This window comes from Plasmodium chabaudi (genome assembly GCF_900002335.3).
Source record: "Plasmodium chabaudi chabaudi strain AS genome assembly, chromosome: 8".
NCBI lineage: Eukaryota > Apicomplexa > Aconoidasida > Haemosporida > Plasmodiidae > Plasmodium > Plasmodium chabaudi.
The window spans coordinates 1,245,056-1,272,269 of NC_030108.2; the positions used below are offsets into that span (position 1 = coordinate 1,245,056).

Sequence of the window (27,214 nt, forward strand, 5' to 3'; positions counted from 1 at the left end):
ATATATGACATGCCTATTTTAAAAGTATTAATTGAAAAGTAAAATATGTACTTTGTCTTTTTCCCTTTTTAAAAATAAACTTAAAATGTTTTAGACAAAAATAATAAATCCGAATTCTTTACAAAAACTGTATTTACACATTAAAGGAATATAAATGTTTACCTAAACAAAATATATTAATAAAAATCTTTAAAACTCCTTAAATTGAGTTTAGAAAAGAATATACTTGTGTAAGTACATTTATATAGAACGCCATATTACCATTTTAACGAATATATATTAAATAATAAAACCATAAAATTTAAAAATAAAGACATATAATGTGTATTAATTATATTTAATATGCAATAGGCTTTTATTTATATATAATTTTAGCTAGCTGTTTTTTTTTTTTTTTTTTTTTTTTTTTTTTATGAAGAAATAATGGAAAATCAGCTAGACAATATTCTCTCTTTTAATTCCTATGAAGAGTATATAAAAACAAAAATAACCCCAACTGACTTATTTTATATAGAAGACGTAATTATTAAATAAAGATAAATTAATAATTATATCTTGTATTTACACTATCTTTTTAAGGTATATAAAATATACGTTGTTTAATTAATAAGACAATTTTTTTTTTTTTTTTTTTTTTATTAAGGAAGAACTTATATTTGAGTTATTTTCATTAGGCATAAAAAGCCGGGGAATATTAAGTTATGAAGATTTTCATAGTACATACAAAAAAAGGAGTAAAAATGAAAAAAAGACAATAGAAAAAGAAAATAAAGAAAATATAATATATGATATTAATTTATTGTATACTAATGTAAAAGATTTTTTTTATATAATAGATTATCATTTACATTTTTGTCGGGAAAAAAAAATTGGAACTATTTTGTTTATTCGATATTTGAATAAACAAAAATATGAAATCAGTTCTTATATAGACATTAATAATAGTAAAGTTCAGGAAAAAATAAATAAAAAAAAATATATATATGCAAGTAAAAAGGATTTGTCTTATTACAATTGGCATAATAATTATATATGTACAAATGATAGTGAAAACTTTAAAATTGTGATTAATAAAAAGATAGGGTTCATATTTAACCATATTGATACAAATAAATATTTTATTCTTAATTCTAATAAAGAAACAATAATGAAATTAAATGATAATATCTCTAAAGACATAACTAAAGAAAGAAATATCAATGAAAAAGAACATACAATAAAATTATACCAAGATATTAAAAGGGTTGAGATTAAGGATCCAAATTACTTACAGTGTATCCTATACACAATCCATTTATAGCTTATTATTTTTGTCACTATTCTATTATTATTTATTAATTTTTTTTTGAGGAATATATTTATACTTAATCAGCTAGCTACTAGTGTACTTTTTATATAGCTTTTATTTTGTTCGCCCCTCAATACGATTAGTATATTTTCATTTAATTATTTTGTTTTGCTTATTTTTCCACATATTTTATTTCATTATTATTCAATTTTTTTGTGTATACATAACATATTTTATGATTAAAAATAAATAACTATAGAGCAAGTAGTTTTATTGTCTCTATTAAAATGTTTCAAAAAAAGGACAGAAAATTTTAAGGGACCGTTTAATATATTTTCCCTACAAAATTTGAGGGGAATAAAAACGTATTTTTATTATGAACATACATTTTTTTATTTCTAACAAATGTTAATAAAAAGGGAAAATAAAAATAAGTTAAAAATTTATCTCAAATTATTCGACATAGGTATGTCTTTAAATAAGATAACAATTGTATAAGCATTTACTGTTTATTAATTTAAAAAATAAAAAGAATAGTAAGGTCTTCTCGGCATATGCTTGTGGAATACATTTGAATTTTACATGATGGAGGATATAAAAATAAGTTACGAAGAGAAAGAAAAATTTCAAAAGGCCTTTAGACAACATGAATTTCGAGCTTTATTTGATGAATATTTTGATGAAATATCAGACGAAAAATATAGAAAAGAAAAAGAGGATTATTTATTAAGTCTATATTTTAAAGGGGAATTAAAAAACGATCAAATTTTAATTAAGCCTAATGAAGTATTTTGTGTTAAAACAAGGATCTTGTATTCAAATCAAATGAATCAAAATTTATTTATAAATATATGTACACATCCAGGTATTTATAGTATTTCATTTGAGGATCTTTCAGTAGGAAAAATTTGCATACCTTATTCGCTATCTCAAATTCGACCTGACAAGCAAGGTAAAAAATGAAAATGAATGAAATGGTAAAAGTGTTTTGAAAAATTGCTGCACAATCACGATACATATTCATGTTTTCATATTGCGTAGTTGCATTCATCTTTATTACTATAATTATTGCTACCTACTTTTAGGAGACAATATATGCTGTCTTACGGTCGATTGCTGTGTGAATCCTTCGACTGTGGATGCAATAAGGGCGTACAATGAAGTTTTAAATTTTTTGCTCGAAAATGTTTGTCAATGTATAGAACAAAACTTTATGAAAGATAATGAAAAGATATGTAGAGACTATAAAATTTTAAATGATATAATTTGTAAAGGTGATAAGCCTTTTTTATTATGTATAAACAAAAATTCTATAATAAAAAGCGTTTTGATTGATGAAGAAAAGAAGCTAGACAAATTAAAAAAAGAGTTCGAAGATAAAGAAACTGTTACAACAGAAAATGATGTTAATCAACTTTTGAACAAAAGTAAAATAAAAACGGAAATAAAAAACAGCATGCACCACGATGAGAATAACGTGATACAACCTGATGATAAGGACCCAAATTCATATGAAAAGGAAGATCCTTTGAAAAGTCTGAAAAAAACAGAAAAAAAAAAGTATTATATATATCATCAAGGCTCACTAAATACATCATCCTTTTTCAAACTAAAAGAGTATGAACAGATTTCTTTAAATTTACCAAATAAAATAAAAATTTTAATAAATACTGATAATTATATTAATAAAAAAGATATTAAGATAGATATAAAGGAAAAAAAAATGGAAGTTATGTTTAACAATATTGAAGACAATTTAATAATTGATTTACCTTACCCATGTGATTCAAAAGATTATTTATGTATTTTAAAAAATAAAAAAAAAATTATTGAAATTTATTTAAATTTATGTAAAGAGTTTGTCAAGAGTTATACTGAAAAGATGTATAAAGAACATGTTTATAAAGAAATAGATGAAAAAAAAGATGAAAAAATGGATGAAAAAATAGATGAAAAAATAGATGAAAAAATAGATGAAAAAATAGATGAAAAAAAAGAAGGTCCAGATTCGTTGGATTATATCGATGATTTAGTGAAGGATTACGAAGCAAAAGCAGCACAAAACGAAAAGGAAGAAATAAAACATTCTGGAAAATCTAATAAAAATATGTCATTAAATTATGCAAACTCTTTATCAGAAAAATACGCAGAAAAAGGGTCGGAAAATGAGAAAGACATACCAATAGAGCAACCTATATGTACAGACAACATAGTAGTAAATAGCCCCAACGATCCAGCAAATAGTTGCCTAGATTTTGATGAAAAAAAAGATATTTTTAATTTTAACATAGATGAAAAGGTTAACAAAGATTATAGAGACAAGCCTAGTGATATAGAACCATGTGCATCTGATGAAAATAATAAAAAAGAAAAAAAAATTTATTTAAAAAGTGATATGAATAACGATAAGAATGACATAGATGAATGTAATGTGGATTTATCTAATTTATCAAACTATAAAAATAGTAAAAATAATACAAAGGATGTCGAAAATGATTGTACTTCTAAAAATTTAAAAATAGAGATGGTTCATGATAGAAAAGATTATATATTAAAGGAGTGTAATAACAAAACTGGCTATGTAGTGAAAAAAGATAAAGATGAAAGCGTGAAGGAAAATTTAATTTTTGAATTTAATGAAGAAGAACTTTTAAATGATGTTAACATGTATGACAATATGAACAAGGACACATTTTTTTCATGTATCTTATGGGCAGCATATATATGAAATATAATTCGATTTATTCATTTTTTGTTGCAACTATTTTTAATTATTTCCTTTATGTTTAACATTTCTTTATATATTTGAACACGCTTAATCGTGGGTAGTGAATCTTTTTTACAGCCATTTTATTCCCATTTCATACAAAGTATGACAATAATGGTAATAAGATGTGTATACTTATTTACTTTGTAAAAATTTGATAAAAATTTAAGTTATTGTGCATAGAATGCCATGTCATGCTTGATAAACGGGCGACTATGCAGCGTTTTTAAAAAGTTAAGTATAGAAAGAAAAAAAGGAATAAAAAATTATAGGCAATAAAGAAATACTGTGGAAAACCATTCTCCAAGAATGTGCTAGTACAATTCCGTCTTTCCTCAAAGGATGCTACGATTTCGAGGTTAGTAATCGAAATGTATTTGAGTGTTAGTGACTGTATATTCTTCAACAAAAAGTTTTGTAATATTTAAAATTCTTATAATACCACCACTACTATTATCATTATATATAGCATATTTAACACAATTTAGAATGAGATCAAAACATTCTTTTTTCGTCATATTTTGTTTATATTTATCTTGTAAATAAGATTGAATATAGATACTTCCACTTCCACTAACTGCATAATCATGTTTCTGAATTATACTCCCATTTAAATTAACAGAATATAATTGTTGTTTTTTTACTTTATCATAACCACCAAATATTAAACCACACGATAAAAAATTATTATTTGCATATATAAGTTTTTTTGTTATATATGCAACATTTTCTACTAATGGATTATAATCCATAAATTTATCATCATAGTAATACTTATTTTGAGCTATTACACTATTATTATTTATATTATTAATTTGGTTAACATCAATTTCTTCATCATTTATATCATCTGTTATGATTTCATCTTCATGGAATCGACCTTTTTTACGATTTTCACTTTTCATAGATGCACAATAATGTTTTATTACTTCAATTACTTTTTGGCTATGTGCAGATGCACCACTTCTACATACATAAATATTTTCATTGATTCTATTTATTTTTCTTGAACACTTATTACTAACAAAAGTTCCAGATGATGTTCGAGTATCACAAGCTAGCATAACACCATGTTCATATATTATCCCGATAATTGTTGTACCATCAGATATAGGGGTCCTAATATCATATTCATTATTAATTGAGTCTTGGTTTATTTTGTACATCTTCATGGGTTCTACCTCCATCTTTTCCGCAATGAAATGTGTAAGAAGTGAAGTATGATTTTTCTACGAGTGTAAATAATGCAAAAGAAATAAAATTAACGAAGGAACCTTCTACCAATTTATGCTTCTAATTTTGTGTGTACTTTGTTTTTTTCTTAATTTTTTAGCTTCGACTTGTTTACTATAATGTAAAAGTGAGAAGGAGAAATGTGTATAGGTTGAAAAGAAAAAAAGGTATAGCTATTATATTTGCATATATATATATATATATATATATATATGTGGCTACCTTTTGTCACACGAAGGAAATACTTTAAAAGGTTCTTCAAACTAAAAAGTTATTTTAGTAAGCCTTTACAGTTTTGATATAAATATAGAAATTGTTATTTGTAGTTTTATCACCCTATAAGAATATACTATTAAATGAAAATTCTAAATAGGAATAATAATATATATTTAGAGAATGATAAAAATATAAACAAAAAATAATAACTTATTGATAATTCATTTATTTAGTATGTACAAGTTTGTTTCATTTAAATATTTTTTTTTATCATTTTTTTATATAAGAAAAAAAATAATTAAACACAAAATATTATATTCTTATAAATAATTTTTTTATAAAGAGAAATGCATCCCCACTTTCATTATTTACATTAAGCATATGTAATAGGGAAAAAAGAAAAAGTAATACACTATATATGTATGTGCATATACCTTACATTATTTTTTTTTCTAAGGTTTTTATTATATTGAATAGGTTTATAGCAATTTTTGTAGTTTGCTACATCAATTTAATTTTATTTTTTTTCACATAGTTTTGCAATAAATTTACACCATATTTTTACCAGCCAAATGTATGTCATATTATATAATGTAGTATTAATTTTTTTATCTCTCTAACCTTTTATAGTTATAATTATTGTAACAACAAAGGTAAATACACAATTTATTTCTTTTTTTTGAAGGAAATCCCAGTTTTCCATTTTATAAAACCCCAAGTTGAATGTCATTTTTATTATATAAAAAATTTAAACATTAAAAAAAAAATTATAAATAGTTATGTCAAAAATTATTGAAAAATAGTTATTTAACTTGGTAAAATATGAAGCATTTTCTTTCATCTTTAACATTCTTAGTAAAAGAAAATAGCTACTTGCCATTTACATTCTTTCTACAAAATTGAGACTCATGTGTGTATGCTTACATATGTAAAATATACATATCTATATGGTTAACTATCGATAAATAAGTCTTTATAATTGATCAGTTCATTCTTTATCTTTATCCGAAGTATCATCAGAGAATAGTGAGTCCCATTCATCTTTATTTTTAGCCACCATACTCTTGATAAGAAATATGTAAAGCATACAAATATTTATGAAACTTAATTATATGGACCAAATTATGAGCACAAGCAATATGAAAAAGTTTGCAGACGTATATGTTGCTATTCGTATTACCACAATTTGATCGACAACATCTTTTTCATCAACATCTCTTAAATTTATTACATTCTTATTATTTCCAATAACTTCTAATACGCCTGGAATAGATCTGTGATATTTTTTTATGTAAATTTGTTGTTACATTTAAGATTATAATCATTTTTGGTTGTTTGGTGAAAGGGAATAAAAAAATAGTTGACTTACCTTAAATATTCTTTTACTTTTTCTTTCAAAGGGTGTGTATTTATTTCTTTTATTTCAAACAAATTTGATTGTTCATCATAAACCTGATTATTACTATCTAACATTATTTTTATATTATTTTCTTCTTCGTATTTTTCATATATATATTCCTCATCAGCAATTAATATAAAAACATGAGAAGGCAAATATTGAAGGCAGCTATTTGCTTGTAAATTAGTCTTTGGAAAATCTTCAACAACATAACCCCTTTTTTGTTTTGCGTCTAAATTGGTTATATGCGTTTTAACAGCAGAGCATATTATATCATCGTTTACTGTTGAAAAAAAAAATATTTAAAGAATTTCGAAAAATTAGATCGTGCCACCTTTTAAGCATAGTATTATGGCTCATAGAGAAAGGCACACATAAAATGCATGTTATTATGTTATTATTTCTACATACTTAATATTTGATTTGATTGTTTATCTTGGGTATCGTTTTCGTTACTAGAAATGTATGAGCTAACTAAATGTGTCGCATTAAAATGGTAGTAGTCAAACGAAGTAGCAATAGCCGAAGATATAGTTGATGTAATTTTTAATGAAGGTGGTCCAATTATGAATATTTTATTTAAAAGAAATGAATATATATTGTTATATATATATAAGTATACATTATCCGGTTTATTAATTAAAACATTTTTTGCAATAATATCAAATAGTTTTTCAACGTTTTTTTTGTTAATATATTCGTTCGTTTCTTCTTCGTATTTTTTCAGAGTTTCACTATCTAATAGTGTTTCCATATTTTCGTATTTATATGTATATTTGGCTGTTTTTTTTTATTTTACAAATTTTATAATATTAATAAACAATCTTTGGATTTATTCAAAAAGGAGAACAAATATACCTATTCACATGCACATACATATGCCTATTTTCATATAGAACTATTCCGATATATATATAGAGAGAAAATAGTATATAATTCAAAGAATTATAATATACCGAAATGTGGACATTTCACAAAGCCTTTTAATAAACATGCGGGTAAGTATTGTCTATATTATTTTGCTTAACTGTATATACTACTTTTATTATATGCATATCGAAAAATTGAGCATGCTGATTTATTTTTCGAATAATTTGGAAAATGGGAATGAAAAAATGTGAAAGAGAAAATGACATTTGCATCATTTTTTTTAAATAGCCATTTAAAATTAAAAGCATAATTTATCGTGAATTAATATGGAGAGTATTATTTTTCTTTATATGCACATAATGCGTTTCATATCTATTTGTCTTATATTTTTTTTTGTTATGAAAATTTTCTAAAAGACATTTACAAAATTCTGTGTTTTTGATATCCATTTTTTTTGTTAATTATAAGTATAGATATTTGAAAAATTTTATTATTTTCCAAAGAAAAAATAAGGCGTCTTTTTATTATATTAAGAAAAAAAATTGACACAGTTACGGAAAATTTCTTTTCATATTTATACCATCCTTAATTAATTATATTTATCGAAAGCGGCGAAAAGGGCGGAACCAAAATTGTTGAATTTTGTAAAAACAAATGGTTTAATGATTTTGAGTTGGGTGCAATAAAACTTGTGTTGGTGGAACAAAAATCGTGGCTTAATAAAAGTTCACAAATACAAATAATATACGTGTGTTTATTTATATAGATAAAATAAAAGTGTTGCTTTTTAAAAGATAGGAAAAGGGAATTTTATTCAAATTTATAATGTAAAAAAAAGAGAAAAAGTGTTTAAAAAATTTCGAATATAATTATATATATAAATGTACACACCACATATTTTTTTTTAAATTGGTAATTTTAATTGGAAAACTTTGAACACTCTCTAAATAATTTAAATAAAAATTATGTATTTAGGTAAAATTATTTTGGCTAGAATAATATAAATATGAACTGTTCATAAAATAAATGGAGATAAAGCGAAATTAATAATTTATGGGGTCAAATTTCCCAGAAAATTATGTCGATTTTTTTTTTTGGAAAATTTTAATAGCTACACACATGCAATTTATTATGTACGTGGTAGAAAAATTGTTGTAAAAAAAAAAAAATTTTCCTTTTAATAAATATAGTTAAAAAAATAAAAAATTTAATATATCCAATGTCAAAAAACGAAAAATTATTATATAAGGATAAATATGTATATAAATAAAAGCCAATAATTATTAAATTAAACACTGAGCTATCACTTGATCAACTGTCTACAAATTTCCTTGAATTTACGTTAACGAGTAAAAAAAATTATACACAATATATTAATAAAAAAAAATTGTTCATATTTTTTTATAATTAATTTGGTTAAGCATTTTGATTGGTTTCATTAATTTTTAAAACATTTTATTTTTTAATTTTCTATAGATGTAATTCAGTGATATATACGGACGCCAATTTACTTTAAAGCTAATACGAATCATTTATTATTTATTATATAAGTATATAATTTTTTAACAAGCTTGTTTTATATAATAACAAAATATATATTAGCGAAAATGATGCTAAAGAAATTGTATAATGGGCATTTTCGAAGAGTGTCGTTAAGGTGTGTATATTTAAAAAAAAGTTACTTAAAAGCAAAATATGTATATCGAAATGGTGATATATATATATTCTATAAAACGCAACAAAACATTTATTCACATATATTAAAAAAATTTACATAAAAAATTATTTTTAACAGCGATCAAGATGAATTCGACGTTTCCTCGAAAAAATCAATTGTAAGAAATATATAAAAAAAGAAAATACTAAGAAATAACGAAGCACACTTACACGATTCAATTTATGGATACATATGGATGTGTATATGCAGTTTTATTTACATATACACACCCTGTTATGAAGGAATTACATAAACATTGTGCATTTATTAATTCTTCGTTTTAAAATTATAAATGCATAATAAACAAATTGCAAAGTGTGCATATAGCATACCGAAATGTATACTGTTCATATGTATATCATATTATTATTTGTCTCCTGTTACTTATTTACTTACTTATTATTTGGTTGCTTATTTATTTTTGATTTTTTTTTTTTATAGGATAACTCAAGCAACGACGATAAAAATGGTGAGTATCAAGGTCTGAAAGGGAATAGTTAAAAATGTGTATACGCTTTTGCATTATCTTATTCTATTTATTTGTTTTATTTTCTTTATTTTGTTATTCATATATTCAACATTTTTGTAGAGTACGGTTTAGTTGGCAATATTATATATGGAGCAGGTAATTATCCAATTTGTTCACTAAAAAAAATGGATTACAATATTAATTTTGTTTTATTCAATGTATTGTTCTTGTTAAGTCTAGATAGTGAAATAGATTCGATTTAATTATTTTGTTTCTTCTTTTTTGGATTCCTTAATGTAGGTCTCGGTGTCGGAGCAGTTGGATTTTCCCTTGCAGTTTTGAGTTCAACAATTATTGCCTCCACTTTAGTTTTCTCTTTATATTTTTGTGCAAATACATGTAATATAAATGAAGAAAACTTATTCGAAGAGTGCATTTAACTCGTTCGGTTTAAGGCCAATTGTGGGACAAAAAATAATTAAGTGATTATAAGAATAGTTGAAAATAATAAACATGCTCAAGTGAGCACCAAACCATGACATATTAAATTTGAAAAAAAAAAAAAATTAGTGACCAGCTAGCTATTTTCAATAATCTCGTCAACTTTGTTATTTTCATAAGACTCTGAAAAAGTGTGAAAAAAATTAAAGAAAAAAAAATGAGATAGATAAAGGAGGAGTCAAAAAATGGGTTCCTTTGCAAGAGGAATATTTTATCTTACCTATGATCATATCCATATATTCATTTTTTGAAAGAAGTATATATTCACAGTCCGTTTCTGCAAAGGTGAGAAAAGCAAAATGGAAGGATGAAGACGAGGTCAACAAAACATGGCTAGTTCCGAATGCATAATTATTGTTTGCGAATACTTAGCATATATTTGATTATGCATAAACTAGTATGAATAATTATATATATATTTTGACTAACCTGTGACATAAGTAATTTTATTAAAATATATATGCTGTGTATACCATTTTTTAAATAAGATATTTATATTTTTTTGAAGAACATATGAATTTGATAAATCTTTACTAGGTGTATGAATATAATTATTTTCTGTTTCTTCCTCATTGGGATATTTATTTTCATATAATTTTGTTTTTTTTAAAATCATAGATATTCTATTTTTATTGTTACTTTTTTTTTTTTTTTTTTCTTCATAATTTTTTATAACATTAATTCTTTTTTCAATAATACTATTAAAAAGTTCAATAATATTACAAGGACCTAAAGCTTCTAATCCAATAAAGCATTTATCTCCACTTGTGGAAATATTTGATTTTAGATTTTTGACTTTTCCTTTTATTATAATAATTGCATAATTTAAAAATGTATTATCTTTAAGTAGATATTCATTTTTATTTAAAGTATATATTTTTGTTCCATGAATATATTTATTCATTAACTGTGTGTCTATATATTTAAAATATATACTTTCTTTTAAAAAGGATATTATATCTTTTTTATAATTAATAGGTTCGACTTGTTTATTATTATTTTTATTACTAATTAGTATGACAGTTGAATCTTTAAGATTTTCTTGTTTTATATTATGAGAATATTTATCTAATTCATCATTACATTCTGATTGTGTATCAGAATGATTTATACCATCAACTTCCATGATAGTTTTTCCTGAACTTGATGTTCTTTTTGCTTGTTCAATGCTGGTACTACTGTTTGGTTCGACTCTGTTTGGGTCCCAGTTTGACATACCATGAGCATCGAATGCATTAACAGATTCATATGAATTTTTCCAAATAAAATTATTAGGTATATCTATACCTTTTTTTAATTTTATAAAATCAAATTCATCAGATATTTCTTCTTGTAATAAAATTTCAATAACATCTTCTAAAGTTGTAATACCAATATGAGAATATTTAGGATCTGATTCTTCAGAATATATAACTTTTCTTACAACAACAAAATGATTATTTGCATTTTTAAAAAAACTTAAAAGAGATAATACACTTTCATCATAATCTACTCCATATATATATCTACCTATATGTTTTAATATATATTTAACTGGTATTTCTATATCTTTATTTCTAGTTATTCTTATATAATTTTTTATATCTAAAAATATATGTTCTATATTTTTTTCTTTATTTAAATTTTCTTTTATTGTAGCGGTTCGTGAAAAATATTGATTTTTAAAATCGTTTACATCGGCATTCATATTTTTAGAAGCACCACTGAGATTTGTTTTATTGTGGGTGTCGTCAACTTGACTTTGGTTATCACTTCCATCAGTGTGTGCATTTTTTGCTTTATCACTTTTCTCTTTACAAATAGGAGATTTCTTTTCCTTCTTTATATTTTCTAAATATCTTTCATGAATTGGTTTTTTATTAATATTGTTATACATTCTTATTTTTTTTTTAATATCAGCAAATACTATTTCATCTGGTTCTGAAATATTATTATTATTTTTATTATCTTTATCTACCATTTGATCTGTTAAAAATTCAACGAATGCCATATTTTTATTATTTTTGGCTGTATAAGGGTTTTTATACATTTTTTTAATTTTTTTTCGTTTTTTTTCTAATAATTTAGAAGGGTTTAAAATTTCATTTTGTGTAATTGATTTTTTATTATTTTCACATTTTCCCTTATCCTTTCCTTTGTTCATATATTTTTTTTTTAACTCGCCATTTGGTTCATCACAGTTTTCATCAATGAAATCTGTGTCGATATTTATTTTGACATAGGCTTGGCTATCTACATAATTAGGATTACTTGCCAATAATTTATTTTTCTGTTTTTTGTCACCATATTCCTCATTTGTGTATAGTACTGATTTGTTTTTTTCTGCTACTTTCGAAGCATTTTTAATGACACGAAATATGCTATGCCTATTTTTTTTTCTATAATTTATATAGCTAGATTTGTCATACTTTTTAGTAGACTGAAAAGAATAGTTATTATCAAATATTATTTTATTAATACCAAACCATATATTTATTAAATCTTTTATATGTATTAATCCTACAACACATTCAGATCGATTTCTATTTAAAACTGGAATTCTTGAAAATCCACTTTTTAATATTTTCTTAATAGTTGTATAATTTATAAAACTATTATAATCAATACCAAATACATAATCAATATCTGTCATTATATGTTTAACTTTATATTGTGACATTTCAAGGGCACTCCCTACTATTTTTGCTTCGTCTTCGTGTAAAATATCTGCTGCACTTTTGTGCATATCCACTAATGCTTTCAGTTGTTTTTTGTTATACGTGTTAAGAACATTTTTGCCTGCGAAGTGGGAAGTTTGAAGGCATGTATAAAACTTTGAAAAGTTTTACAAACCATTAGAAAACTTTGAAAAATTTTACAAAGCGTTACAAAACTTTGAAAAGTTTTACAAAGCATTAGAAAACTTTGCAGTGGCTTTTTGAAGACTTACCGACAAAATGGTCCAGGATGAGACTTATGGGCTTGGCAAAAATGTAGAGAGCAAACTTAAGGCAATGAATGAGGGGGGCAAAAAAGCCACCAATGGCTAGCCCATGTTTTGAACACACAGATTGGGGAATGATCTCCCCAAAAATTGTAATAATCAATGTTGATATAATAAAAGATGTAAAGCCATCTGTTACTTCACTTAATAATAAACTAAAAGCAGAATTGACCATTACATTTGCAGTTATAAAGGTTACTAAAATTTGATTTGTGTTATTACGTAAAGGTAAAATTTTTCTTGCATTTTTTGCATTATTTAATTCCTTTTTATCTTTTTCTGACACCAACATTAATAAGTTTAACTGGAGCGTGTCAAGCATCATAATCCCCAAGGATAGCCCTGTCAAATAAAATCAAATATGCATATGTTTATAAAAATATGAAGGCTCTAAAGTTTTCTGACGTATCCCATTTCTTAGTATTTATACAGAATGTACTTTTGTTATTACCCGAAAACAAAGCGCTTAACACCCCGCATACCACGATGCAAGATATAATTACCCATAATTGCATTTGAATCGATAAATAAAAATTTAAAAAAATATATGAATAAGTCAGGAAATAAAGAGTTTGAAATAGTGTGAAAAACAGTGAAGCAACGGAAATACGCTGCCGATAATGAGATTATTCAAAATAATGGGGACAAATTATTTCAAACACATAATAAACAAAATATGCAAAATGCACAAATATACAAAAATCATAAATATGTATTTATGCAATTATGCAATGGTTTATGTGAGGATATATGTATTATTTATTTCTTGTTTAATTTGTTCTTTAAAATTAATTTCATATTAACAAAAAAAAATAAATAGAAAAATTCAAAGACTGTACAACAATCTCTTTTTAAAAATATACTGATATATTTATTATAGATAAGAAAAAAAGAATAAAGAAAAAATCGTTCGAAACGCATATTTGTTGTATGCATATAATCCGAGAGGAATTTTTTTTAGTTCACCATTCAGCATTTTTGCAAATTTATACAATTTTTTCACTTTTTTCATTTTTTTAATTAAAATTTTTTTTTTTTTTTTTTTTTCCAATTTTTTACAAATTTCACCATTTTTTGTGCCAATTTTAGGATAGCAGAAAATGTAAATGCATAGCAACCATTATGCGATTAGCATATGCAAATTATTTGCATCCCATAAAAGTGTATACCAATAATTCGTATTTTTATGCGAATACTACTTACAATGTTAGCCATGTAATTTTTATGAAACAAAGGAGTATGCACACTTATATATACTTTCAGAATGCCATAAATTCAAATTAAAATTAAAAATATAATTAAATAAGTAAAAATATTTTATTCCCATTATATGAGGAAAACATTATGGACAAAGAGAGCACAATTTTAATGCCAACTTATCTATTTTATAAAAAAATATGTAATTCCTTTTCTTTTCATTATACATTTTTTTATACAAATTTCCATTCCGCATGAAAAATGATAAATCAGACTGTTTTGAATAAATTTTAATTCCCAATATGTTTTCTTTTTTTTTCTTAAAATTGTGTTATAACTTTTAGTTTAGCATATCACACTATTTTTGCTTTATATCGGTACAGTTTTTGTTTCTCTCACACATGGGAGGTTGTATAATATTTATTTATTTATTTATTTATTTATTTATTTATTTATTTTCGAAGGACCCCCATTTAAGATTTAATAGAAGATAATTACATTCACCCAACATATACATGTACATATAGATCGTAATTATATTTATATATGGTTAACAACTATGTGAAATACACATTTGGGATGAAAATTGATAAAACAGTGTTATGTAAAAATATAAATTTGGCTTTAATTTTTTTTTAATTTTATTTATAAAACAAACATGTAGAAAGGTACAAGACAAAAAAATAAAAAAAATTATTTGTATATATGTATACACATTGTAGAAAGGCACAAGACCATATAATTTTTATATTTCCGAATTGCTCTTAAATTATAGCGTGTTTCTTTTCTACTTATTTTTATTTATCGTTTTATTTTATGTTACTATGTGGGGTAAAATAAAAGGTATACCATTGGAATATGGTTACAAAAAATGAAGTTTGTTTTTTTTTCTTTTTAAATTGTATTATAATATGAAAAATTTGTGTAATAATTATTTTATTGAATATGAGGATTATTATTTTACAATACAATTGGAATATTACACATGCTTATAATTGCTTATTCATTTTTTTACTTAACTATGAATAGTTAAAAAAAATTGTGTAATTGTTTGAAGTTTGAAAAAATATACCGATACAATATATAAAATATTCCTATATATTTCTTTTTTTTTTCAAGCTTGTTTTAATTTGTTATATATTGTTGTATTTATTCATTTTTGTAAATAATAGAAAGTGTGCATGAGTAAAAAAATATAGCTCATTCACAGGAATAAGTAAATAAATATAACATGTATAAAAAGTATGGATACAGTGACCTCTTTTTTGAATAGTGCATTTGGCTTTGGATTTTGCATTTTATGATTTGCTCTTAAAAATATCACAATTTTTCTCTTTGAATTTTATATTTTATTTAAAAGCTATATTTATTTGTCGAGGAAACAAATGGCAAAATATTGTAGATGAATTTACATAAAACATTTTAAATATCACAATGTGTGTAAAGATAGTATACATAGGCACAATTTTCATTAAGACTGCAACGCACACTTTCTTTTCAGCATATTTTATATAGCACCTATAAAACAGATATATATTAAGTTTAAAATATATAAATATAATTTTATTCATGCATTTGCAAATTTATGTATTTGATCGGTGTGAGGCTTCTTCCATTTCCCCCCTTTTATTTATTTTATTTTAATTTTTTTATTTCATTTTATTTATTTTTTGCTCTTTTAAAAAGCAATAAACAAACTATTAATGCTTCCTTTTCCTCATATAATATTTTTTAAGCCCTCTTTATAATTGTTTCGATTTTATTGTTTTTTTTATATTTTTTTTAAATTACATCCTATCATATAAATAATTTTTAAAGTTACAAAATGGAAGAGTATTCATGGGAAAATTTTTTAAACGATAAGCTTTTAGCAACAAACCAAGTTTCTGCTGCAGGATTAGCTTCAGTATAATAAAAAAATAGAAATAATATACATGGATTGACAACGTGTTACATTAGGGCATGCTTTATTATTATATACGGTCGTGGGTGTATTGATTAGTTTGAAGTGTGCAAACTCATATAGCCTTCTCAACTTTTGATGGCACACCTTTTTATTTTTTACACATTTATATGCTTTATTTTGCATAATACACATGCCAATTTTATTGCATTTTTTTTAATACATTTTTTTAATGCATTTTTTTGTATGACATTATAGGAAGAAGATGGAGTTGTATATGAATGTGTAGCAGCCCCCGATGAAAATAATCCAGACTTTGATAAATGGTCGCTTTTTTATAAAGAAGATTATGATATAGAAATTGAAGATGAGGTAAGAGACAAAACATAGAATATTAAATACAATAAATTATATATTTATCAAAAATGTTTTACTTTTTATTAAATGGATTATTATGAAAGTGTATTCCTATTCTTGAAGTCTTAAAATTTGATCTATGTGTGTGTATGAAAAAGTTTTATTTTGATAATAGCTAGCCAAAATATTTATATTTTATTAAAAAAAAAATTTTTTTTTTTTTTCGCTATTTATGCTAACCATATTTATTTTTTTTTTTTTTCGTTGGATAAATTAAAAAATTTCAGAATGGCAATAAAAGTACAAAAACGATTTCAGAGGGACAAACAATTTTGACAATGTTTAATGAGGGCTATGCACCTGATGGAATTTGGCTAGGTGGAACAAAATATCAATTTATAAATATGGAGAAAGGTTTAGACTATGAGGGATATAGTTTTGATGTTGCTACGTGTGCAAAATTAAAGGGAGGTATGCACATAATTAAAGTTGGCGGTGGTCATATATTAATCGTTTTATATGATGAAGAAAAGGAGCAAGATAGGGGTAAAAATATTAAAAAAGCAAAGAAGCCGTTTCATTGAATATGAATAATGCAATACGTTTTTTGCGTCCTTATTTATGTACATATAATGAATTGCATTATGGCTATCCGAATATATTGCACTTATTCGATAACTATTTTATTTTATTTGTAGGAAATTCTAAAAATGCAGCATTGGCATTTTCAAAAGAGTTAGCCGAAAGCACTGATGCAGGGGCCGCATAAAATGAAGAAAAGATATTATAAAAATGTGAATAATATAATATGGGCATATATGTGTATATACATTGAAATGTATACATACATGTGTGTGCATTATTTATATTCCCTACCTTTAATTAGCAAAACGCTGCATTACACATTGACGATTATATAACAATACCATGGTCATTTTCCAATTTTATGGATGTCATGTTTTTTTGGTTACATTATTCATATGCATGTGCATATGTACATTTTTTTATATATAATTTATATTGCCTAAGTATAAAGCTTTTTTCTTATGCCTTTCATTCATTATGCTATAATAAGGCTTTTATTAAAAAAGTAGAACGTTGATATTCCATAAAAACTACACATGAAACATAATATATATATATGCAAAATTTTAAAACCGTTTTTTGTGAATAAAATAAAAGGGAACACAATCTGTGTTGTTTAAGAAAAATGAAAAAGTATATTTAAAATTTCTTTTTTTCGTTTATAGTTCTATTTATCAAATATGAAAAGACACAAAAATGGCTGAATAATGCCCATTTTTATCAGCTTTGTTGAAAATACATGAATTTTAATATTGTATAAATAATAATCATATATAAAAAAAATTGTGGCTTATTGCGGAAATATAAATAGACATTTATAAATTAGAGATCAATTTAAATGAATATTAAAAAATGTACGAAATTTGATGTTGCTATATCACTGGCATTTCATCATCATGAAATAATTTCTTGAGTTTGTGTCAGTACACAAGCATTTTTTTTTTCGATTTTTATATACATACTAATATGTGTGGATTATACTCTGCACTTACAATTCGATTGTAAATGATTATGCGTCATGAACACATGTGGAGAGAACTTGATTGTAATATGCATAGAAAGCGAATACACCTTTAATCAAATAATAAATATCATGAATAGCTGCAATTTCTCTTATTGAATGCATAGCTAGCTGAGATATTCCAATATCCATACCTGGCATTGATAAGTTTGATGCAACCATAGATCCAACTGTACTACCACATGGAGTATCATTTTTAATCATAAAATTTTGATATTTAATTTTTTGATTATATTGATTTTGGTATAGTTCAAATGTTCTTTTTAATAAACAAGCATAATAGGGTGATGTTACATAATTTTTGTTAGTATTGTATTTTATAGCAATACCATCATGAAAACGTAAATGGTGACTTTGTTGAATTGTTTCTGGATAATTTGGATGACCACAATGAGCCATATCAACATTTAATATAAGAGATCTACTTGATAAACTTCCATATATTTCATCTACAGTTGTTTCATTATTTTTTAATTCATTCTTAAATATATTTCCTATTATTCTTTCAATAAAACTTTTAGTAAAATAAGATTGAGCTCCTATTTCACTAAGCGATCCAATTTCTTCATGATCATATCCAATACATATATATAAATTATTTTCTAAAGGTTCATTTTTGTTGTTTTCACTTTTTATCATTTTAATTAATTCTATATAAGCTTCAAAAACGCTAAAGGTTCCAAGCAAGTTATCAAATCTAGCCCCTTCTATAAATTCTTCATATACACCAGTAAAGCAAGGTTGATTTGTATCCATTAAGCATAACTCAAAATCTAATATATCGTCCTCTTTACATTTTAATTCATTTGCTAAAAGATAAAGAAGTGGTGACGAGTTAATGTTTTTACTATTTTTGTCTTCATCATCAGTACTCGAGTTATTTTTTTCTGAAATATTTTCATTTCCTTTTATAAGTTTTTCATACAATACAGTGGATAAGATTGGCTTTAAATGATTTTCATAATTTACCTTAACTGAAAAATCATACCTTGTTCTGTTTTGTAAATGTATAGCTAGACTTGGTAAAAATAAAACCGATTTATTAATTTGTATAATCTTTTCAACTAATTTATTATCTTTTTTATATACAACTTGTCCTGACAAACCTAAACTTCTATCAAACCAGGTGTGCCATAATCCTGATCCATAACATTCAACATTTAATTGACTTATTTGATCTTTTGTAACTTTGTTGTTTGGTGATATTTTTAAAGCACATGAATCAATATGACCAATTGATATTAGGATCGACCCATTATTAATATTAAAATTTTTTCCAACAAAAAAACTACATATATTTCTATTTTCTTTACATAAAACATATCCTTGATTTTTTTGCAATTTCCATTGATCTCCTTCTTTTATATGTATCAAACCATGGCTTTCTAATTTCTCTCTTAAATTTTTACATGCCATAAAACTGCTTCCACTTCTTTGAATAAACTTGATGGCCTCTTGAGCATATTCTCTTGCCTTCTTATCCATTTGTTTAAAATATTATAAAATAAAAAAAACGAAAAATGTTGATAAATATAGAAAAAGAATGAAACAATAAAATTGTATGTATGCATACGTATTCCTACACCTTACGCTATGCTGTAGATTTTGTGTGTTATATTTCAAATATTTTATAAAATCAAAAAAATCAAAAAAATCAAAAAAATCAAAAATACTTAATTATAATATATATGATACAAATTATATGAACAAGCTAGCTATTTTATCATATTAAAATAAAAAAAAAAAAAATACAATATTTTTTTTTTATAGCTATATTGTAAATATAAAAAAATGAAAGCATGTATAAAACTAGTTTGTATTTTAGTGAAACGACATATTGGCAGTCGTATGTTTTTTACCATTTTTTTTTTCTATACTTTGGAATTTAATGTGCATATATATATATAATTGAAGCATATATTATAATGCCTAAAAAATAGGGATAAATAAAACCCGGCGTTTTTATTTTTTTTACCAGTGGCTTATCAAAAATGTACATACAATACTGTATATATGTTTGATACACTAAGAATAGAAAAAAATAGCTAAAGTAAAATAAATTTAGTTTAACCATTTTAAAAACTATGTTAATTGTTATGAAACATGTGGCAAATCATTATAAATAAGTACATAGCGTGTAGAAAGAATAGAAATATTTTATGTTTTACTGAATTATCATTCTACGTTGCTTTATAAATAAGTGTATATACTATCGATACAATTTATTACCACACCTATTTTGTTCATATTTATAAATTCGTCGATTATTTGTAGAAAGTTTCGGTACTATATTTTTTCACTTCCCTTCTTTTTCACATATTAACTAATAACTGTTGTTGTTTTATTACACCTTAAACATTTCGAGACTGTTTATTATGTTGAATTATGTAAAAGCTAAAATTAGGACACCTATATTAATATTTTATTCCATATTTTTATGGCTTATTGGGCCTTCTTATGAGTGTGCTGTTTTATGTATATCCACATGCACATCATATATAGAATGCCTGAACATGTGTAAGGAAATGTTTTTTTTAGTTCTATCTTTCACACCTTTCTTATTACAAAAAATAAAAAAAATAAATTATTTTTAATTAAAAAATTGGAAAAGTGATGATATGTGCTTAATTTATAAGCATGTTTAAAAGTGAAAAAAAATATTTTATTTTACTAAGTTTTTTCCAACGAACTAAAAAAAGGGTTTGTAAAAACAATGGATTCGGAGTTGTAACGAGGGAAAAGAATGGAAAAAAATATGAAAAACATATGAAAAAAATGCGAAAAAAATGCGAAAAAAACATGACAAAATGTGTAAAGCTAATTTATCGGCCTATGGGGCCTTAACACACATACGAAAACAAATACTCCAGAGTATCATCGATGATATTTTGATAAAATAATTGTTTTCGTTTATTGATTAAATTAATTAATTGTGTTCCTTTAAAAAATTGATCAATGCCAGTATATTGTACATTAGCAATATGATCTATGACTGTATTATGAGAAAAATTGTAAGTTCGTATTTTTTCACTTCTATCACCATTTTGTTTTTGATTTTTTTTGTCTTTTAAAAAGTTCATTTTTTCTTGTTCATAATAAAAGTTATATAATTTATTTTTTATCATATCCATAGCTATACTTTTATTTTGTATTTGGCTAGATGTTTTTTGTACTTCAACAAATATATTAGTAGGCTTATGTGTAATTTTTACACACGTTTCATTCTTGTTAACACTTTGTCCTCCTGCTCCACCTGATCTTTTCGTTTCAATTATAAAATCATTTTTTGGAATTTTCATTTTTTTTTCAAGCTTTTCTTTTGTTTGTTTTTCATCAAATAATAAAACTATAGAAGTTGATGTTTGCATTTTTTTACTATTGATCGGAATTCTTTGAACTCTATGTATTCCAATTTCTTGTATAAAATCGACATATACTCCTTCCCCTTTTATATGTGCAATAATATTTTTACTTATTCCTTTTCCTTCTTCATTTAACTTGTTATTTTTTATTACACAGTCATAATTTTTTAATTTGCAAAAATTCTCGTACATCGAAAATAATTCATTACTGAACATCTTGGCTTCTTGCCCCCCCACTCCGGGAACAATCTGCGAATAAGAATCGATCGAAGTGATAAATCCACAAATATGTGACATAGGTAGAGATTGACATATTCATATAGCTACAGATGCATGTGTAATGACGAAAGGGTAGACCTACCTCAAGCCTGACCTCATTGGAATCAAGATGATGATCCAAATTTACAAAATTTGTATAAATATCCAATATTTCCTTAACAATTGAATCAGAAATATTTTCTAAATTATAATTAATTTCTTTCACCTCTGAATATTCATTAAAATTGATAGTATTTATTTGTTTCGGTTCTTCGTTTTTTTTAAGAGTTAGTTCCATATTCTCTGTTAGAAGTTGTTTATATATATCCAATTCTTCCCAAGCAGTTTTTAATTGCTTAGACATATTTTGTATTTTTGTTACCTTTAATGCTATTTTATTATTATCACATTTTTCTTTTGGTGTTTTATTGGCTAGTTCCATTAATGAGCTTTGTTGGTTTGGGGTCAATTGTATGTCAGTCCATGTTGAGAATTTAGATAATATTGTAAGGGGGTATACTATTTTTGTTTGTTTCCATTTTAACTGTTCCTTTTTGAATATAGAAAAGGAGTATCGATACATCTACTATTTTATAAAATCCGTTTTTTCACAAACTTAATAAAATTATTCTGTAAAAGAAAGGGCAATAAAAGATAAGGCAATATACACATGCGTATGGGCTTACGTTTTCGCAAGAAAATTTAGTTTACCCACCCATTTTGATTATAAGCTGTTATATCAAAAGGGGTTGCATAATGAATATGCCAGTATTTGTGGACTCACCATAGATCCGCAATGCAATATAGGAAAAAAGTAATGGCTTGATGGGTTAGTTCCTGAAATTGAGAAATAACACAAGTTTGTTATTATATTATTTTGTTATTCCTTATTTATTTTTTCTTTTCCTTTTTTTATTTCCACCTACTTTTACTTTTTGTGGGCCGCCATATAATTTCACCGTCAATCCCTAAATTTACGCCGATTTTATGAAAAGTGAAAAGTAATAATTGCTTCTTAATTTTTGTAGGTATAAAAAAACGAATAGGGAGATAAAAAAAATAAATAAAAATATTTTTAGTATAGCTTATAAAAAAAAAAGTATTATTATATTTTTCTTTTTCATTCTTTTCGGATCCCGCTAAGATATCTCGACGTAAATTTTCCCAAGTTGTTTCATTAATCTGATGAAATAGAAAAGAACAATAATTGAAAAGATTTTTTTATAGAAATAATTTTCGTAATTATCAGGTTTTGTTCGTCTATCTATCAATCCACCTTTTTGAGTTTTCGATATTTGACACATATGTACGTTTTATACAGCTTTTAGTTTTATACTTACTATACAAAGGTAGGTATGATAGAATGCTAAAAAAAAAATTATTATCAAAAAAATAGCTAGAATAAAAGCCAATACAACTAGCCAAAATAGAAATATGTACCTTGAAAATTGAAATTATTAAAGAAATATAAAATTAGCTAGCCAATTATCAAAATAATAAAGAAAGGTGTATATATATGATAGTTATATATTTTTTAAACCTGCTTCGAGGAATTAAAGAATACGCGACTTTAGTGACATTCCTTAGTGTTAGAAAAATCGTAATGTTTTCAAAATATAGGTATAGAAAGAAAATCGATCGATTATTTTCTCCTACACAATTGTTAATCCAAGGACAATGATGATCATATGTTTTAATGCATCGTCTACAAAATTTACAATGCTTACTTCGTAATATCTATATGAAAAGAAAAACAAATGAGCATTGGCTAGTTTGAAAAATACATAATAAATGAGGGTTATGATATCATACATGCTTATATATGTACCTGCACAATATCACATTGAATACAATAGTTAAGTTTTGTTTTGTATTGATAAAATGCGTCTCGATATATATGAAAAGGATTTGCTAGGGCATTATTATTTTCATGTTTAATATTTTTTGAAAATATAATATTGCTACTATTTATTTTATATAAGGTAGAATCATAACATTTGTTCGTCTCAGTTTTAGTAAAATTCGTTGTTTTTTGAGCTACTTGATTGAAAATATTTATTTGGGTGTTGTTAATCTGGTTAACATTGTTTATGAAAACGGGCTTATATTTGTGTGCATTTTTTTTTCGTTTTTTTATGTTTGTTACATATAATGAAAGTTTCTTTTTTTGTTTTAGAAATAATTTAAAATAAATGTTGTTTAGTTTGCTATTTATATTTTTTTTATTATATTTCTTCTTAATTGGGGATGTACCAATTTGTTCTTTATCATAGTTATTGTGTGTGCAGCTAGCTAAATTGTTAAGCTTTTTATATTTTTCTTTTTTTTTTATGCATTTTTCGGTTAAAACTATATCATTTGGAAGATTATGGAGAATTGTTAAACTTGTTAATTCTTCATATATGTCTAATTATATGAAAGGAGGAAAAATAAAAATAATTTAATAGTATTTCGATCATTTTGCAATAAAGATAAGCTTTTATTTAAATGTGAATATATGCCCACCTTTTTTACTCAAATTTAATGATGAAGCCGAGGAGGTTGTACTTGAAATAGTAGACTTATCTTCATCGCTTGTGGAAAAGTTGTAAAAAGATTCAGCTTTTTCCGTGTTTTTTCGATTATATATATTTTTTATATTTTTTTTAAATTCATTCGCTATATCTTCGGCTACATATCTTGTAGGGCAAGTAGTAATGTAACCACTAAGGAATTTGAAAAAAAAATACATGTACATATTTTGGCTGTTAAATTAAGTGAATATATAAACTTGTGTGTGCAGTTTATTTGTTCATTTTTTTTTTCATACGGGTTACATAATGAAGATATTAAGTACAGAAGGAATGAAATGGAGTAAAATAAAAAATAAGTATTTATGTCTGATAATATATTATAATTATTTTTTAAATAAATATATGTAACTAATACTACAAGTCTAAATGTTATTACTCCAAAGAGAAATGTATTTCCCATACTGAAGTAGTAGGAATGTGGGTATGGAAAAGGAATAAATAAATGCAAGACAACTCTTTCTTAATACATAATATAAAATTTATATTTCCTTAGTTTCAATTTTTAAGGAGCCTTTTCTTTAAGGCAAATAATTATTTTGTTATTATTTTTTATTTTTTCACATTTTAATAAACAAAAAATACTACATTAAATTTTGGCATCATCTTTGGGTTATTCAAAATAAAAGTTTCCCTTTTTGTTTTATACTTTGTATTATTTATTTTTATTCTCATGGTGTTACATTCTAAGTAAAAGTGTGTAATATCTTTGAGAATACACCACAAAAAAAAAATATATAATATATATGTATATGAAAAATTACGAAAATATTTTTCGCCACATTTGTGAAATAATTTTTAAGACATTATTTTTTGATACATTAAAAATTATTGTCCTGACATTCTTTCCGTTTTTTTTTTTTTTTTTTTTTTTTTTCTCTTTTTGGCTATTTGTGCTAGCGAAAATGACTAGCTTTTATTCAAAAAAAAATAATTAAATAGCTATGATTTAAGTTTGATATTAATATACATTTTTGGGTATGAAAAAACATAAAAATGTGCATACATGTTGGTACGCGCGAATGTATATAATGGGAGTAATGGAAATAGAAAAAAAATAATGATGTGATTAAAAAGGGTAAGTTTAATCAAATTTATGCAAATAAACACATTAAATAACACAAAAAACAAAAATATGATAAAAATTGGTTAGGCGATTAAAAATGTTATGGTAATGCATGTCTGTGTAAGACTATGCGGATTTCTTAAAAAAAAAGTTTTGTTCGACTTTGTTCATTTCATTAGTTACAGAGTCGTCCTCTTTAAATTCAATATTTTTTGTCTTATACTCATCCTTTGTTATCATCAACCTGTAAAAGGAAATGCAATCAGTGGGGGAAGTGTGTGTGGGAAAGTGTATGCATTCACAATTGTATGTACGTATGGACGTGTGAACGTACCTGAGTATATGTTCTTGCGAACGAAGCTTGTCAGATATCTCTCTAATAAGAGAAGGGTATACCTCGAACGAGAAAAGAATGTAGTATGCCTCGAACTGTTTTTTAATAGGCCTTACTAATCGTCGTTTTCCCATATAAACAATCTTAAAATTTTGAGCATGAATAAGTTTAAGTTCGTGAATATATTCTGATAATTTTTTTTTTATTTCACTTATAGTATATTCACATGAAAATAGTATATCAGCATTATAAGCATTTTTCGGAGATTGTAAAGATTTATATATATTTATATCTTTTTTTTCTTTAACTTTTTTAAATTTTTTTATTAATAATTTATATATATAATCATTGAATGATCCATATAATTTATTATGTTTTATTATTCCTGTTGGTTTTGTTTGTACAATTTTAAAATAGGTAGCATTCCTTTTTGTATTCTCATTTTCTCTATTCTTTAAGAATGGGCTTCTGCCAATTTTACTGATTCGAAACGACTTACATGGGGTTGTCAAAATAAATATAACAATTAAAAACATAAGGTAGTACATCTCAGGAAATTAAGTGAAATAAAAAGTTTCACATGGTCTCTCTATATATTCTTCTAAAGTTATATATAAAGTAAAAAAAATTGAAGCAGCAAAGATATGCTAGGAAAGCGTCGGTAGGATGTGGCCCTACTTCTTTATCTGCTCATGCATCCTTTTAATGTTCTTTTATCACGTTGTACATTTTAACTTGCTAAGAAGTTTATGTAAATGCACATAAATTGGTATACGTGTTAAGGAATGGGAATATGGAGACGAGGGGTTTTAATTTTCACAACAATTTTTTACCACACTATCACACTATCACATTATTATATTATTATATTATTATAATTTTTAATTTAATCCAAGAAAAAGTATAATAATATTTTATAAAAAATAAAAACAAGTTGTATATATGGTATGCTAGTTTTAGTTATACGCATAAAAAAATATGCATTATAAATAGTGATGCACAATGTAAGCCCTATCACCGAAAGAGCCTCCATGCAATTTATTTTTCACAAATATGAACATGGAATTTATAATTTAATATATTTTTTATACTTATAAAAATTGTATTATAATTTATTT

At 24.5% G+C, this 27,214-nt stretch overlaps 11 protein-coding genes across 11 annotated transcripts; 4 read left to right on the forward strand and 7 right to left on the reverse strand.

The window, feature by feature from the left end:
* Positions 1–423: 423 nt before the first annotated feature.
* On the forward strand, positions 424–1,300 carry PCHAS_0832700 (conserved protein, unknown function; the record flags this gene model as incomplete). The annotated part of the gene is made up of 2 exons (XM_016797964.1): positions 424–519; positions 644–1,300. The coding sequence occupies 2 exons, from the start codon at positions 424–426 to the stop codon at positions 1,298–1,300; spliced, it is 753 nt and encodes a 250-aa protein (XP_016653863.1).
* A 570-nt stretch (positions 1,301–1,870) lies between these two features.
* PCHAS_0832800 (PIH1 domain-containing protein, putative) lies at positions 1,871–4,016 on the forward strand (the record flags this gene model as incomplete). The annotated part of the gene is made up of 2 exons (XM_737795.2): positions 1,871–2,240; positions 2,374–4,016. The coding sequence occupies 2 exons, from the start codon at positions 1,871–1,873 to the stop codon at positions 4,014–4,016; spliced, it is 2,013 nt and encodes a 670-aa protein (XP_742888.2).
* Positions 4,017–4,414: 398 nt separating this feature from the next.
* On the reverse strand, positions 4,415–5,242 carry PCHAS_0832900 (proteasome subunit beta type-6, putative; the record flags this gene model as incomplete). The annotated part of the gene is made up of 1 exon (XM_735858.2): positions 4,415–5,242. One exon carries the CDS (start codon positions 5,240–5,242, stop codon positions 4,415–4,417), a length of 828 nt encoding a protein of 275 aa, XP_740951.2.
* Positions 5,243–6,492: 1,250 nt separating this feature from the next.
* PCHAS_0833000 (adenylate kinase-like protein 2, putative) lies at positions 6,493–7,657 on the reverse strand (the record flags this gene model as incomplete). The annotated part of the gene is made up of 4 exons (XM_738690.2): positions 6,493–6,567; positions 6,685–6,778; positions 6,874–7,186; positions 7,315–7,657. The coding sequence occupies 4 exons, from the start codon at positions 7,655–7,657 to the stop codon at positions 6,493–6,495; spliced, it is 825 nt and encodes a 274-aa protein (XP_743783.2).
* A 1,723-nt stretch (positions 7,658–9,380) lies between these two features.
* On the forward strand, positions 9,381–10,399 carry PCHAS_0833100 (conserved Plasmodium protein, unknown function; the record flags this gene model as incomplete). The annotated part of the gene is made up of 5 exons (XM_016797965.1): positions 9,381–9,430; positions 9,569–9,608; positions 9,932–9,959; positions 10,080–10,115; positions 10,260–10,399. 5 exons carry the CDS (start codon positions 9,381–9,383, stop codon positions 10,397–10,399), a joined length of 294 nt encoding a protein of 97 aa, XP_016653864.1.
* Positions 10,400–10,536: 137 nt separating this feature from the next.
* On the reverse strand, positions 10,537–13,958 carry PCHAS_0833200 (protein MAM3, putative; the record flags this gene model as incomplete). Its single annotated transcript, XM_016797966.1, has 5 exons — positions 10,537–10,583; positions 10,681–10,737; positions 10,890–13,238; positions 13,390–13,785; positions 13,895–13,958. The coding sequence occupies 5 exons, from the start codon at positions 13,956–13,958 to the stop codon at positions 10,537–10,539; spliced, it is 2,913 nt and encodes a 970-aa protein (XP_016653865.1).
* Positions 13,959–16,465: 2,507 nt separating this feature from the next.
* Positions 16,466–17,669, forward strand: PCHAS_0833300 (profilin, putative; the record flags this gene model as incomplete). The annotated part of the gene is made up of 4 exons (XM_016797967.1): positions 16,466–16,546; positions 16,802–16,915; positions 17,188–17,446; positions 17,599–17,669. 4 exons carry the CDS (start codon positions 16,466–16,468, stop codon positions 17,667–17,669), a joined length of 525 nt encoding a protein of 174 aa, XP_016653866.1.
* An 825-nt stretch (positions 17,670–18,494) lies between these two features.
* PCHAS_0833400 (M18 aspartyl aminopeptidase, putative) lies at positions 18,495–19,991 on the reverse strand (the record flags this gene model as incomplete). Its single annotated transcript, XM_738996.1, has 1 exon — positions 18,495–19,991. One exon carries the CDS (start codon positions 19,989–19,991, stop codon positions 18,495–18,497), a length of 1,497 nt encoding a protein of 498 aa, XP_744089.1.
* Positions 19,992–21,346: 1,355 nt separating this feature from the next.
* Positions 21,347–22,709, reverse strand: PCHAS_0833500 (peptide chain release factor 1, putative; the record flags this gene model as incomplete). The annotated part of the gene is made up of 2 exons (XM_016797968.1): positions 21,347–22,117; positions 22,230–22,709. The coding sequence occupies 2 exons, from the start codon at positions 22,707–22,709 to the stop codon at positions 21,347–21,349; spliced, it is 1,251 nt and encodes a 416-aa protein (XP_016653867.1).
* An 8-nt stretch (positions 22,710–22,717) lies between these two features.
* Positions 22,718–25,099, reverse strand: PCHAS_0833600 (palmitoyltransferase DHHC6, putative; the record flags this gene model as incomplete). The annotated part of the gene is made up of 8 exons (XM_016797969.1): positions 22,718–22,756; positions 22,911–22,963; positions 23,053–23,308; positions 23,467–23,566; positions 23,667–23,863; positions 23,955–24,532; positions 24,632–24,831; positions 24,936–25,099. 8 exons carry the CDS (start codon positions 25,097–25,099, stop codon positions 22,718–22,720), a joined length of 1,587 nt encoding a protein of 528 aa, XP_016653868.1.
* Positions 25,100–25,888: 789 nt separating this feature from the next.
* On the reverse strand, positions 25,889–26,644 carry PCHAS_0833700 (apicoplast ribosomal protein S6, putative; the record flags this gene model as incomplete). The annotated part of the gene is made up of 2 exons (XM_738658.2): positions 25,889–26,006; positions 26,097–26,644. The coding sequence occupies 2 exons, from the start codon at positions 26,642–26,644 to the stop codon at positions 25,889–25,891; spliced, it is 666 nt and encodes a 221-aa protein (XP_743751.2).
* Positions 26,645–27,214: the final 570 nt, after the last annotated feature.